The sequence below is a fragment of the Grus americana genome, chromosome Z, assembly GCF_028858705.1.
Source record: "Grus americana isolate bGruAme1 chromosome Z, bGruAme1.mat, whole genome shotgun sequence".
In the NCBI taxonomy this organism is placed as follows: domain Eukaryota; kingdom Metazoa; phylum Chordata; class Aves; order Gruiformes; family Gruidae; genus Grus; species Grus americana.
Genome location: NC_072891.1, coordinates 70,231,887 through 70,247,748, shown reverse-complemented (window position 1 = coordinate 70,247,748; position 15,862 = coordinate 70,231,887). Strand labels below are relative to the sequence as shown.

Below are 15,862 nucleotides of genomic sequence, written 5' to 3'. Positions count from 1 at the left end.
TTCTCTCTTTAGCTGCCCCGTTTGTACTGGCTGCAGGGATTCTACTGAGCACACTGTGCGGCAGAGTACACTAAGGTGTACAAGGAGCAATCAGCTTGACATTGGATAATGGCCAGGAAGCTTAAAAGAAATTTAATGAATCTGTAACCATTTATCTGTTTTTCTTTCTCTCTCCCCCCTCCCTTTACAAATAGTAGGGACATTTGTATCATATCTCCCAAGGCGTATTTAGTGACATGTTCATGGTGGGGAAGACTTGTCCCTGTAGGAACCATTAGGAGTTTCACCACCAGAATCAATCTCTTTAAATGTCACGTAAGATTTTAATCTACATGTACATCCTCACTTGCTTGTAGCCTAACACCCACTCAGTAAAAACTATTCTGAGTAGACTGCAGGCTGCACGTTATCATGTATGCTATGGTAAACAAGTATTATTACTCATGCACAAGCAATTGAGAAAAAATTCAGATACGTGTGTGTAAGGATTAGCAGAATGGAAGAAAAGGAGATATTAAGTGTAAGATGGTTTAATTGTAATTTTTGTATTTATAGAGTTAATAATTCCTGTTTTCTCCATTACGTAGACTGTGGAGAAATGAGAAGAACAATGGAAAAAATACAGGAGAATAAAAAGGGTTGTAGGTTTTTGTTTGTGTCTTGCTGTTGTATGAGTACCTTGGAGATTGTGTTTTTTTCTTTTCCCTTGAGGGATTTCTGTTTTATTTTTCATGATAAGGGAAACAGTCTGTGGAACAAAATTAAGGTATGTGTAGCAGCATTTAAATCACCTAGCTAAGGTCTGCTGCTAGAATGTTACATCAGCTTTTGGTTTTAAAAGTGTTCGGAGGGAAAGAAAATAGTATGGTAAATAATAAATTTACTTGCCCTCAGACTGGGTGAAATACATCAGAGAATGGATGGCTACAGCTGATGAAGATAAAAAGACATGTTGGGCTATTTGTGTAAGCACAACAGGAGAATTTATAAGACTTGGCAGTTTTGGATGTTTATTAGGATTTAGCTTTGTTCTAGGGAAGACTAATGAAAGCCGTAAGTGATTGCAGCATGCTGGAAATTGGCATCTGGAGGTATCAGGAGAAGCCTGAGTTGTCTCCACTAGTGCAACAAAGAATCCTGAAAGACAGCAAGCTAAACTGTCAGGTTGCATTGTCACTTCAGCTGTTGGGGATCGTATTTATTTGATAACTTTTCACTGTTGGACATAATGAACATAATCCAGAACGTTTTGTCTGAAGTGGTAAAATGTTCCTTTACTGCATCCATGTCCTAAACCCCCTCCATTTATGTAAAATGCAGTAGTTATTACAGGTTTTTTGTTTAATTACCTTTAAGGAAAAAAGCTCTAAGAAATACATTTGCACTGTGAACATTCCACAGATGCAAGTAATAAATGAGGACTCTCGTCCCAGTTTATATTGTTTCTCTATTTCTACTCTTTGTGCTAAGTACTATTTAAAAACCATAATTAATGAGGCAGAAAGTGTGAGGTTCGTTAAGATAGTTACCAGGCACTGTCTTCAGCCTGCTTCTCTGGGGACCACTATTTTGATTATTTGTCTTCTGTTTCAGTCACTCTGGGGCTGATACTCCGGGACTTCCACTATCAGAGGAATTGTGCAGCAGTAAACCTACTCTGTGCCAACCCCTTCCTTTGGTAAGTACAATTTAAAATTGAGAACCTCCTTTCTCTCTTGCTGTCTGCTCTGAGCTGAACACACCCCCTTCAGATCTGCAGGTTTTCAGAAGGTAAGTCTGGCAGATCTCTTCTGCCTATTGCATGACAACCAGAAAATGCACGTGATTTTATAATTATCTCTTAGATTTCAGCTCACTTTCAGATATGGCAGAAAGGCTCTTCGTTTGGCAGGGAAAACTCATGAGGATTTGTTTTATTTTACTGGGAGATGCAGGATTTGCTCCTCCAGACTCCTATCACAGAATTGGCCATTGCTCTATCACCATGTTTATCAGTTTTCTGGGAAACCAGCTGAGTTACAAGAGACAAGACCTATTTCTTCATCGATCTGTGTTTCCCAGCTGGCTTCAAGGCCATCTTCTGAATACCCATGCACATTTGGGGCTGTGAGAGAAGGCACGGACTAGTTAGTAAGTGGTCTTTCCACATCTTTACAGCTCAGTCCATCATCAATCCAGAGAAAGATTAATTTATTCTCATTTTTAATTTATTCTCATTTTTAATTTGGCTGGCACCAGATGTCCTATAAAGACTTCAAGATGCATGCGTGAATGTGCCAAAAACCTGACTACTGGTCTCTAAACCCACAAACATCTCTGCAGAACTAAGCTATGAGGAAGATGGGACTATTGCAATGGGTCAGCCTAATCCCTGTGGGCACAGGGAGATTAAAGCCATAGGGACAGCATCTTGTCTTGCCCTGGTGAAGGTGATAGACATGCTTACAGGTCTTAGTCAGAAAGCATCCAATGGCATGAACAAATACAACTTGAAAACAATGTGCATTCACTCTGGCAAGCCCTGTAGGGATACTAGCTTTAGACTGCTGAGATCAAGCAGCCTTAAGTATCTGGAATGCTGGTCAGCACATTTCAGACCAGCTGAAATATTTAGCAGTGCAATCTGCAAGGATCGTAAATAGGAATATTAAATTCTTGAAAGACCAGATACAGGAAAATATTTCTCTTATGAAAATCATAAACAAATGCAGTGCCTTCCAAATCCCAGCATCTTCTGCAAGCACTCTCTGAGCAGAAACATCTGTCTCTTGGATAAGAGCAAGTCTCTTTTAATATAACACAGCCTCTGATTTTCTTCCTCGCTTAATCTGCTTTTAGCCTTGTCAGATGTGCCAAGGGTCTGTGCTGAAACTGCTAGTTCTCAGCCATATGCTATGGCCACAGTGGGATGTTGAGATGTGGATGATCACATCCAGGAAGTACTTGCTGTATTCAAAAGGTGTGGGAGACCGCAGGTTTTGGTGGAGAAAGAGTGCAATTAGTGGTTGTCCTCAGAGTTGAAATTTTTATGGAATAGACTAGCGTTCAATGCATTGCCCCTGGGTTATCACTACTGCCGGACCAAAAACAGTAGAAGAAAAAACTCTGCTTCAGGACCAAGAATACTTTCCTTCAGATAATTAGGTTCTGCAGACTTGAGAGTGGATGTCCAAGTCTCACAGTCTCCCTCGTTCCCCTGTCCCCTTTCAGAACATGCTATGGGATAAGCAGTCCTGTGAGTCTCATCTTTGTCCTGGTTTCAGCTGAGAAAGAGTTAATTTTCTTCGCAGTAGCTAGTATGGGGCTATGTTTTGGATTTCTGCTGGAAACAGTGTTGATAATATAGAGATGTTTTTGTTACATAGACATGCTTTCATTATTGTTGAGTAGTGCTTGAACAGAATCAAGGCCTTTTCTGCTTCTCATACTGCCCCACCAGCGAGTGGGCTGGGGTGCAGAAGGAGTTGGGAGGGGACACAGATGGGATAGCTGACCCCAACTGACCAAAGGGATATTCCATACCATATTATGTTATGCTCAGCATATAAGGGATAGCCAAAAAGGATTGTTGAGGTTTTACCCCAGCTGGCAGCTAAGCCCCATGCAGCCGCTTGCTCACTCCCCCCCGGTGGGATGGGGGAAAGAATTGGAAGAGTAAAAGTGAGAAAACTCATGGGTTTAGATAAAGACAGTTTAATAGGGAAAGCGAAAACCGTGCATGAGCAAAGCAAGACAAGGAATTCATTCACCACTTCCCACGGGCAGGCTTCTCCAGGAAAGCAGGGCTCTGTCACATACAATGGTTACTTGGGAAGACAAACACCATCACTCTGAACACCGCCACCCCCCCATCCTTCCTCTTCCCCCAGCCCCTTATATTCTGAGCATGATGCCATATGGTATGGAACATCCCTCTGGTCAGTTTGGGTCAGCTGTCCCGGCTGTGTCCCATCCCAACTCCTTGTGCACCCCCAGCCATCCTGCTGGCAGGGTGGTAGTATGAGAAGCAGAAAAGGCCTTGACTCTGTGTAAGCACTGCTCAACAATAACAAAAACATCTCTATATAACAAAAACATCCCTGTGTTATCAACAGTGTTTCCAGCAGAAATCCAAAACATAGCCCCATACTTAACTAGTATGAAGAAAATTAACTCTACTTCAGCTGAAACCAGGACAATCTTGCACAGTTTCCTAGTCATGCTCAGCCTCAATTTTAGTATCTTTCCTGGAGATTAAAATTTAACACTTTATCTTTACAATATATATGGAGACAGAAAAGTGCTATGTTTTCTGTGCAGGATATTTTTTCTAAGGTGCAAGGGCATTTGAAATGTGTTTGGAACAAGATGCTTTTTCATTTTCTGTCAATATTTCAAAAGTGGCTTCTGATTTTGGGTGTTTGGCTCCAGATAACTGCTAGGACCTAGTTTCTGAAGGAGTCAAATATTTACACCACCAGAGGACATGTGAGAATTCAGCATGCTTACAGTGGTAGCTGCTGATGGTTATTCTGCTCCTAACCCCTACATACTGTAATAGAGCAGGCATGGATGATGGTCAGGCATATTCATAAAGTGCGTTAACAATGCTGGATGCATGGTTGGACACAAGAGGAGATGTAGGAAGGAAATCCTTATCAGGACTCCAACCTGAGGGCAAATGAAGAGTGATATTCACTTTCTCTGGAGCAGTGGCCTTCATACCTGTTTTATTTTGTGGGTCCCTAGCAAATTTCCAGCATGAAAGCAGGCTCCCCATACAGCAAATATTAATTACCTGGTAATAACTTTCCTTTTCTAATCCTAAAAAGATGCTCAAGTCCCAGGTCTCAAAGTGTTGCTGTAAAGCATTCTGTTGTGAACAGTGTCAAAATCTCAGTCATTCTTCAGGTCACTAAAGAGGAGAAAAGGAAACCCTCTCTGAAACAGGCTGAAGGCTGTTCTTTTAATCTCTCAAAAAAAGCATCCCCTCCTGTTACTACAAAGTCTTTTCCTTCGCATTGCTATTCCCACTTTGAATGTTGCAACAGAGGGAACTAAATGCCTGCTTCTCTCAGAGGTGGTGGCCCTTCGGTAATGATGAAATTAAGATCTTCTCTGGGACAGGGTTTGGGCAACAATCCTAAAGTGCAAGGTAACCTGGCAGAGACCACTGCACTACCTTTCAGAGGCAATGGGAGACTGAGCAGCACCTGGGGAAGCACTGGAAGAACTCCAAAACAGCTTAAATATTTCTGGTGGTGTTTGGTGTTAGAGTCTGAGGCACTGGAACTGCATATATTGCATAAAACGTTTCACCTAAGTAGCTTCATAGGATGGGTAAGAAGAAGTAGCTGTCCGTCCCAAACAGTTGCCACCACCATTTCTGTGTGGCGGGGGAGAGGTGATGGATGGCATTTGCAGGACAGACTCACGGAACCCACAGTCCTCCGCAGGTGCTTTTTTTTCTATTAAAACTAAAAGCTACACTTTCGATTTATATATAAAATCTTTCGCAAAGCTAAGGACTGAGATTTAAAACCCAAGAAGTTTTCTCGTAGTCCATTGGTTGAAGTCTTCAGGAAAAAAATTATGAATCTGCAGGCAATAGTCTAGTTGTTATGGTCACAGCTCTGACATGCTTCGGGTGTCTATGAATAATGTCAGAGAATATGTCCAGGCCTCTCCTGCTCCCCCCACCCTCCGCGGCCGCCCTTTTGTGGAGCCTTGCAAAAAGAACCGCAGCTAGGACAACAGTGTCACCTGCTGGTAAGCGAAATGACTGCTCCTGCGTGCTGTTTTCATCTGCACTTGCACATCGCTGATTGCTTTTATGTGTTCTGTGAAAATACCGGTTCTCACCTTTACGCTAAAGGTCACAATGCAGTGAAGGGATGTCAGGAACAGGTTCAGAGTTGGCAGCATTTCTTTCAATTTCTGTGTTATTTGTACACTAGAGATTTTCTGACATTTGCTTAACAAATAATAGAGTGGCTTTGGTGATACAGATTTTGTTTATGTTACTTAAATTATTTTAATACAGTTTTAAAATCAAGGCTGATACTGAGCCTCATTTTGTTCTGCATTTGCTGTTGGTTAAGAACACATAAAAGCCTAGCATGGATATCACCTGCTTACCTTAAAACCTTCACTTAGCAGTCTGTGGAGCTCTTTATATATGTAACACATATGTATGTATATATTTCACAAGGGTGATCAAATGAGCCATCACGTGGAAGAAAACTGCAAGAAAAGCAATTCTGCCCAAGAAACATCTGCAGAAGGAAATGTCTCTCCTGCTAAGGACTGCTCAATAACACAAAAACAATTGGTACGAGTTCTCCAATACCATTTTATTATCAAGATACTTAAAATTGCCTTAAATTTCTTCCATAAACCAAAAACTAAACAGCTGGAGTCAATAGGGAAATATCAGTAATAACAATAGTGAAATAAGTCAAGTTTGCTGTGCATAATTTAAAAGGCTAAGAGCATTTCTGAACTCAAATGAAATACAGTAAGCAGGGAAAAAAGAGAGTAGTCTCAGAGAGAGGACTATCTCCATAGCTTATTACTTGTTTCCAACTTGAAATTGCATAATTTATGGTCATGGTCAATGATGATGATGAAGCATATTTTCTGCACTGAAAATATACCCCAGACCTAAAAGCAGAAATGTCTGAATAATGTAGGTGCATGAGATTGTTCTAAGGTTTTCAGAAGGATACAATTAAAGATGCACAGCATCAACCACACTGTAAATAAGTGCACTCAAGTGTACGGATATTTCTAAATCACTGTATCAGCAGATTGGACTGAACTGTCACTGCTTTCCCCATGAAAAGCAATGAAGGCACTCGTTTGTGAAAAATCACTGTGGACTCTGAAAGGAATGACACCTCCAAGGAAGCTCAGGGGTGGCAAGTCAGGTCTATTTACTCAAGAGGAGAAAAGATAAATTTGTACGTGTGTTTGTGCCTTTGCATCATGAATGACAAGTGTGTGTTCGATGCCCACAGTCATTGTCCAAAGAGAAATTGTTTGACACAATCATAGAATGGTTTGGGTTGGAAGAGACCTCAAAGACCATCTAGTTCCAAGCCCCCTGCCATGGGCAGGGACACCCTCCACTAGACCACGTTGCCCAAAGCCCCATCCAACCTGGCCTTGAACACTTCCAGGGATGGGGCCTCCACAACGTCTCTGGGCAACCTGTGCCAGTGCCTCACCACTCTAACAGCAAAGAATTTCTTTCTAACATCTAATCTAAATTGACCCTCCTTCAGCTTGAACCCATTACCCCTTGTCCTATCACTTCATGCCCTTGTAAACAGTCCCTCTCCAGCTTTCTTGTACGCCCCTTCAGGTACTGGAAGGCTGCTATAAGGTATCCCTGCAGCCTTCCCTTCTCCAGGCTGAGCAACCCCAACTCTCTCAGTCTGTCTTCATAGGAGAGATGCTCCAGCCCTCTGGTCATCTTTATGGCCTTCCTCTGGATTCATTCCAACAGTTCCATGTCTTTCTTGTACTGGGGACCCGAGACCTGGACGCAGTACTGCAGGTGGGGTCTCACCAGAGCAGAGGGGCAGAATCACCTCCCTTGAACTGCTGTTCACATTTCTTCTGATGCATCCCAGGATAGGGTTGGCTTTCTGGACTGCAAGCACACATTGCCAGGTCACGTTGAGCTTCTTGTCCACCAACACTCCCAAGTCCTTCTCATCAGGGCTGCTCTCAATCCATTCTCCACCCAGCCTGTAGTTGTGCTTGGGATTGCCCTGACCCATGTGCAGGACTTTGGACCTGGCCTTGTTGAACTTCATGCGGTTCACATGGGCCCACCTCTCAAACTTGTCAAGGTCCCTCTGGATGGCATCCCTTCCCTCCAGCATGTCAGAGGGTGCGCTCGATCCCACTGTCCATGTTGCTGACAAAGTTGTTAAACAGCCCATGCTTGTTTGCACTGACTTAAGACGTGACTGTCAACATACATGGGCTATGTGGAATGGCAATACACAGAGCCGATGTTTTAACCTCCAAAACTATTCAGCAGTTTTAGCTAATTGCAAACATGAATTCCATAAAATAGCCAAGAAAATGCTACCTCTCATTTCTCAAAAACTGTGCTCAGTTTAGTTTCTTTATTTTTCTCTGTCCTTTTTTCATACTCCTCACTCATGCAAATGCTTCCTGCGGTAGTTGCTCCTCCAGGCACTTCTCTTGCCCACAGATGGTTTGGACAAAGGTGGGTTCTAGGCATCTGAGGGGACAGTGAAGTTAAGGGCAGATCTGTTTGAGATGCTTATAATCATAGTACTTGTTTTTACGTTATGGATAAAGTTGAAGAAAAAAATGCACGATTGTGCCTCCCACAAGACAACTTTCAAACTCTATGGCACCGTACCAGTGTCGTGTATTCAAAGTCATGGTTGTTCACTCTCCTGATAGGATGCACGGTTGGCCATAGGAAAGACTGGTAGAGGAATACTCAATTAACAGATTACAAGGAAATATTTTAAACAATGTGATCTTAATTTAAGTCAAGTTTTGCTTCACTTTCCTACCTGTGTTGTTTTAAGATAACAAGAGTATTAATTTTAATGTCATATGAAAGCCAGTGAAGACATCTGGCAGCTAAGAAATACTTGGTTTAATTGTACTAATTATAAACTTTCTGTTGTTTATTTATAGCAACAACTTGAGAAACAATTAAAATGCTTAGCCTTTCAAAATCCAGGACCTCAGGTAGCTGACTTCAATCCTGAAACTAGAGAGCAGAAAAAGAAAGCACGGATGTCACAGATGAAAAAAGATTTTTTTTATAAGCCCAAGTAAGATGCACTAATTTATAACATATTTTACTTTAAAAAATGTTTACTGTAAAATATATGGTATACTGTTTACTGAATATAAATTAAATGAATAAAAGCATTAATGTTTTGCAGAGAGAATTGTTATTACACATGAAAGCTGTGCTGGGAAAACAAGGGTTTTTTCTGTGTGACTTAAGAGAATTTAAATTTACTTCTTTGGCACGCTTTCATTTTTAATAACTGTGGCTATTGCAATTAGGATATATTGCTGGTATTTATGCTGTGAGGTTGTTAAAGAGGAAATATTTGTTCCTAGACAGATGTTTTCCACATTTGTTTGGTTTAGTATTCAAACATGTTGAAACATTCTCTGAGAATCACTTTTTCTTCTCTTTTGCAGAATTACAAAGAAATATGACAAACATGGCAGGCTGCTTTGTAATAACATTGATTTGTGTGATTGCCTGGAAAAGAACTGCCTGGGTTGCTTCTATCCGTGTCCCAAATGCAATTCAAACAAATGTGGACCAGAATGTCGCTGCAATAGGAAATGGGTTTATGATACAATTGAGACTGAAGCTGGGAATGTGATCAGCGTGTTGCCCTTTTTTGTCCCTGACTGATTTTGTTCTGATAGCTTTTGCACCTGAGCAAAGTTCTTCTTTCTTCACATGACATTAAAGTAAATCTTGGCTTTATGAATTATCTCTAGTGAAGTGCCTGGCAGTGGTGCTTGTGCTTCTTTATTGCTGCCTATCTAGTAGACTTCAACCTTCCCCATTGAGTAAAAGTACGTATTTCATTCTTCCTCATCCTTGCAAGCTTTAGTGAGGCGCCTAGCCTGTCTTCTCCAAATCTTGACTTTCTAAAACTGAAGGTGTCTTTGCTGCTGTGGGAAGACAATTTTCTTACCTTGGGAAGCTGAACGACATTACTTGCCATCAGTTTTTTCTTGCTTATTTCTCTGCAGTCAGCATTTTTTTTCTTTTTTTTTTTTTTCAGCATATGGTGTACTCAACTTTGATCAGTCATTAATTATATAGCTAGAGGTAAATGGATTGGATATGTTTGCCTCTGGGCAGAAAAGTCTCTTCAGTTCCAGTCTTACTGCAAAATGTGACAGATTAGAAATACCATAACTTACAACCAGTTTTCTTATGAAGTCGCTGTTCTTGTTCATGATGGGCACTCACACCCTTTTTTAGGAGTGAGGGACCCTCTAGATCTTGAAGGGGAGAAGGCTGCCAATTGCTGCAGATGATCTCCAGGAGCATGCTGCTAGTGAGGGAATCATTCCCTGGGCCAGTGCTTCTTGGTTTTGAGGAGGCTCTCCCAACTTTGAATGTGGCACCACCTTTCTCCCCTACAAGAGGCCATTCTCTGTGAACAAAGACCTTCTGCTCCAAGGCAGAGATGTCTTCCAGTATAAGAAACTTCCTGGAACAGATGTCAAGAATGCCTTAACCCCACAATCTCCTGGTTTGATACCTTGGAAAGACTTGTTGCTCCACCGAACTAATGACATCTCAGTACTTAAGCTTGTAGCATAAAAACACCCAGTAGCAAAAAACTTAATAGGAATATTTTCTATGGTGGTTAAAACACTGTCTATTTGGCAGTCAGATCTGGTACTGTTCTCTCATACACCCCCACTGGTCCCAAAGTATCCTTTGACTTGTGCTGGGAGTCCAAATAGCCCAGGTAATCTCTGAGTTGTATTTCTTAAGCTAGGTGGAAATCCTGCCAGCATAGTCAGGGATTGGTTTCTTGTTCTAGGTGTGCCACAGACTCATTCTGAATTTGATTGAATAAGCAACTCTTCCAGAAGATAAAGTTGATTTCCATGGACCGGAAGATGGCAGCCTTCCTTTCAAGATCTGAAATGGACATGTTTGAATTAGCTTCACCTTCTTTCCACTTAAAGGCAAGAACCCAAATAGTTTACAAGTGGATTCCTATGGTAAGGCTACTGTGGGATGCTGGACTTGTCCAGGCTTGGTGCCAAATACAGGGTTACTATGAGTCAGCGCGGGATCCGACTTGAGCAAGAGCACAGATTGAGTAACTTGTTTATCCTGTACTGATAAGCACCAGACCTGAACATAGGCAAGGGATGAGCAGCTTGCTCATCTTAACAGATGTAGTGCCTGATGGTCTACTCCTCAATCACCTGAGTGATGCCTGGGGTGAGCAGGAGGCTTCACAGCCCGACGGTACTTTGGTAAAGCTGAACAGACCCCCCATACCTCTGTACAGAACACCTTTGTTCTCAGTGCAATAAGCCTTGTTAAGGGCCTATCAGCACACACTACTTGACTTAGTCCCATCTCGCCAAAAGCATAAATCTGGCATTTAGAATCCTATATTTTGAGGATGAGAACTCCAACTATCCGGACAGGTCAATGGGCCTGGACCTCTCTCCTCCCCAAGCAGGGACGCCTCTTTGGTAAGACTTGTGCCTCTGACTATGTCGGATGTTACCCTGGGAAAACTATCATTAACAAAAGCGCTGAACTATTAACTTGAGCTCAAAATTGTTGCAGTAAGTGTATTTACCAATGACAATTCTGACCTTTTTATATCTGTTGCCTCAATAAATCACCTCTCTTTTCAACTTTGTGAAACCGTTTCAGTGAAAGTCCTTGGTGAGGCTCTGACAGGCAAACATTGACTCTGTAAGTGGCTACACACATAATCCCTTAGACATAAACCACTGACCAAGTCTGGGACCAAGACTGGACCTAGCTGCACCTAGGCTCCTCTCTGAGGAGTTTAGAAAGCAAGGGGGTCCTTTCTGAACTTTGTGACTCGATGGGAGGGAGGGCCTCCCTCGGCCACACATCAGACTCATACCCTTTACATGACACGCTACATGTTATATTTTTTTGGTAATATGATTAAACCCAGATTGGTGTAAATCTTTAGAATCCCATTATTTAATTCATTGGTGTAACTTTATGGTTTTTAACATAGACTGTGCCTCTGTCACAATCATAGCTAAATGCAAATTATAAGAGAACTTCACCACAAATACACTTAGTGCAACCTTGAAAACACAGTACAAAACTTTAAAAAACAAGTGTGAACCAATATAAGGATAATGAAATAAGAGGATGTTGCAGAGGCAGTTCTGCTGTGGTTTGAGAATGACTCATTATCGTTGCAATGATCCTGTTAAATTTTTCCCCGATTCCAAATGAGCAGCTGACAGTGCACAAGTATAATCCCTACTAGGGCAGTAGTACATGGGGAGAAGAAAAAGAAAAAAAAAGAAAGAAAAAGACCAGTGTCATACATTGGTTTACACTGATCGTGAAACTTAGTCATATATATATGTATATAAAAATAACAACAGAGTGCCCATATCTGATAGTTTTTGTTAGGCAATTACATAATGCTACACTGCATGACATTGTGGTTTTAAATAAAATCCTTTACCAGAAAAGGCAGAGAGCATTTTTTAGTCTCTTATGAAAATGGCCACTCTCCAGATGACACTACATCATCTTTTTACTTTACAAGATGTCAGTCTAAACAGAATATGTTTTTCCCTATGGAATGTTTGCTTTAGAAAGCTACCATTTAAAATAAAGGGAAGCAGATCGATGAACTGTTTCATAAGGTCTGCCGGTTGTTCTTCTCCCTCCCCCACCCCAATTATGCAGGTTAAACAGTTTGTGACACTGTTAGTTTACTTTGCCTGTCTTTTCCTTGTTCACATGGCTGATTTGCTCATAGCTATCAGTGATGCCACTGTAGCTTAAGGAAAGATGAAAGCACAGGTACATATTAAAGTATAGCCTAGCTAAGATAGAAAAAATTGATTCGGTTTGTTTGCTTTGAACTCATTGTGCCTTCCACTTTATTTCCCTTGGTTAGAATCCGTATGTATCTGGAAGGAGATGTTCATCCTCTGCTCTCTTAGATGTTACTACCACAAAGAAGTTAATCTCATGTAAATGAATAATGTTCTCCTGTACAATTTTTGTGAACATAAAGATGGTTCTTTCTCTACTAACCTCCTCTGTGCTTGGGCATTGTCTTATTGAGATCCTTTTGATTCCAAAGACTTCACTGTGCATCTCCTGCCACTTGCAAACTTGAAAACTCAGAAAACAATAGAGTTATGCACAGCATCTTGTTGTCTGCCTTAACTGCACTCTGGTAGACTTTAAGGCAGAAAGTTAGCCACTGAAGACACTCATTATTTATATACCTCTCAATACCAAAAGTTGTCACAGTTCTGAGAAAAAAACAACAGCTGTTCTTGTATATTGCATTAGATACTTACAGCTGCTCCTAAAACAATGGCCAATTTAAAGGAAATACTGATAAAATTATTATCATGTGGCCCAGAAGAGGCCACAATGAAAGTGAAGGCCATTAAATATGACTTATAAGATGCGGAGGTGTGCTAAAGACAATCAACACCTAAGGTTTTAGCAGATGAGTTAAGATATGGGAGTTCTGAATAAGAAGGCAGACCAAAGCTGTGCTGGGGCATGAGGCTGACTAGCAAGGCCACCACTCCCATGTCTGCCCCGGTTGCCATGCCAATAAATGGGCAAAATTATACCGATTTTTCTCTTGCTCCGTGTTTGCAAATCCTTCATGCAAAGTTCCACAATGAAAACTCAGAATTATTTATATAAATCCTTTTATGTAAAGGCTCCATGATTACTAATCTACAGTCACATATGTAACATAGCACCTCTGAAATATAGGCTAGGAATACAACAGATTAGAGCACTGTAAAACAACAGGCAAAAAATTGAGATTTCTTTTCCAAAGTAAGCTCCCAAACTTTGTATGAAAAGTGTTACTGGATTCCTGTCCACATGGGGACTTAACGTTGAGGTAACCGCAGTAAACTGAATGGTATTCACTTTACCTACAGTGCTTTAAAAATGATGATGGACAGTGGTCAGCCCTGGGAGAAGTCACATCTGTGGTTCCAGAGAGTCTAGATATTTCAGTCACAACCTCAGCCCACTAAACTGGCTTAAAATGAACTTCTGCACATGGCGAGGTGCCATTCAATCCCACTGCATCATTTAGAGAGAAATAAGTCCATGCTGTTATTGGACTTACACTAGTATGTGCCAGCATTTGTCAAGGTCAGTTAGTATTTGCCAGCCTCTGTGATTCATGCAAATGCAGAAAGGCATTAAAAAACCCCAAAACAAACCACTTTGAACTCTTTTATAGACAATTTTCATGACCCTTTTAACACCTCCTATAAGAGCACAACCGAACTTTCTCTATATACAGCCACACCAGCACAGAATACAGATTTGATTCACTTCAGTGGGAAAACCAAAAGCACTTGACTAAAGAAATAGAGACTTATACTTTCTGGATAAATATTTAAATATGCCTTACATAAGTATTTGCACCAAAAGCATTACAGTTGCTGCAGGTCTATTGAGTTTCTTACCTAGCGATAGCAATATTGATTGCAGCTTCTCCTTTGACACATAGTTCATGATCTTAAAACATTTTAAAATAAATTACGCATGTTTCAATGGACTATGTTGTTTTATCCCATTCTACTTGGAAAACAGATATATCAAGTCTGAGCTAACAGCAACTTTGAACATTAGTTAGAATACGATACCTGCATTTCCTTAACCCTGATTTGTAATCTTGGCATGAACTGTAGAAAGATTTCCTGTCCTATCATTTGCAGAGGGCAATGCACCTTATCTCCATTGGCCTGGCCCTGCAAACTACTGACCTGCTTCCACCTCCACTCAGGTGTGAGTGTATGAATGCTGGTCCCTTACAGGATCATATCGATTTGTTGTAACAGAATAATTTAATGCCTGTTGCTCACAGCTCAATCTCCTGGATACTCAGAGATGCCTTGGATTAAAGGAGTAAGTATGCAGCCCTGATTTCCATTGTGAAGCACTGTCATGCAAATAATCTGGCTCCCTTCACATGACTAAATGTAACAGCGCATGTTCACATATAAGCACAAAAATAGCAAACAATAAACCACCATACAGAACCAATAAACTAAGCGTCCCCTGCCTGTATTCAGAGTTCCCTGCCCTTACTCTTTCCAAGCAGAATCCAAGTAGTCCTGGTGATTTTAATGAGATTACTCATTCAGCAGAATGCAAATAATGACACAGAAAGAATGGCAGATTGTTTCATAATAACAGTCACAGACAGCAACAGAAGAGTGTCTCTTTCCAACAGATGTAATTTAACTGACTTAGAACACACTTCACAAAAAAGCAGCACTTTTTCAACAAGATTGCAAAAGTTCAGGTATTTAATACTAGGTAAAAGGCACAATTCAATCCCCACCACAGTTTCCTAACTTCAATTGCTTAAGCCACTTGCAAGTTGCAAGTGAAAATTTACGTGAAACATTATTGGTTTATTTTCATTGAGTTGTAGGACAATTATTTAGTCAATAAATAGTGTCAGGGATATTGTACAAATCAGATTTTGAAGGAGTTCAACATGTTCTGTTTTGTGTGTACCTTCAGAAGTAAGGAAAAATAACAAGAGATAAAGATGACAGAAAAAGGAAAGGCTTGAGTGCAGACAGAATGGCATTGCAAGTAAGAGGCTATGGAATAAAAAGTGGATCAAAAGGAGCAAAGTAAAAAAGAGAAAATAGTACTCAAAGAAAATAGGTCCTGATAGGATCTTGAGAGCCTGTAGTTCTCAATGCTGGATCAGCTTTACTCATTTTCTACGCATTTACCACTCATTTTTCATGATAGGTATTTGTCTCTTTGTGCTTTAAAATCTCTCATGAAAGAGACTCTTCAAATTCTCATACAATTTCTTACACTGCTTAACTAACCTTGTGTGGAAAATATTCTGTAATTCCTAACTTTACATCTGTTTCATGCTCTATATGAGCAGTTTCACCTGATAGCCATAGAAATATTTTAAAAAGCAGAGCCAAAATGAATTCTACCTGAAGGGTTGGGTGATGACCAAAGTCTGTAAAATGAATCATAATCAAATAACATGAAGGCTTATTTGGTGTTTGTGAAAGAACAGAATATATAGTGCAATTTCTGGAAATGCAAAGTAGGGGAGAT

General features: G+C 40.7%; 1 protein-coding gene across 1 annotated transcript; it reads left to right on the top strand.

The window, feature by feature from the left end:
- The first annotated feature begins 492 nt into the window (after positions 1-492).
- ARL14EPL (ADP ribosylation factor like GTPase 14 effector protein like) lies at positions 493-9,420 on the top strand. The gene is made up of 5 exons (XM_054810428.1): positions 493-520; positions 1,594-1,678; positions 6,191-6,310; positions 8,671-8,810; positions 9,193-9,420. Exons 3-5 carry the CDS (start codon positions 6,200-6,202, stop codon positions 9,413-9,415), a joined length of 474 nt encoding a protein of 157 aa, XP_054666403.1. The 5' UTR covers positions 493-520; positions 1,594-1,678; positions 6,191-6,199; the 3' UTR covers positions 9,416-9,420.
- The last annotated feature ends 6,442 nt before the right edge of the window (positions 9,421-15,862 follow it).

Bases quoted from the DNA above. Each gene is read 5' to 3' on its own strand.
- ARL14EPL (XM_054810428.1), top strand. From the start codon at position 6,200: ATGAGCCATCACGTGGAAGAAAACTGCAAGAAAAGCAATTCTGCCCAA. The intron at 6,311-8,670 runs GTACGAGTTCTC...GTTTATTTATAG, and splicing joins CAATAACACAAAAACAATTG to CAACAACTTGAGAAACAATT. The intron at 8,811-9,192 runs GTAAGATGCACT...TCTCTTTTGCAG, and splicing joins GATTTTTTTTATAAGCCCAA to AATTACAAAGAAATATGACA.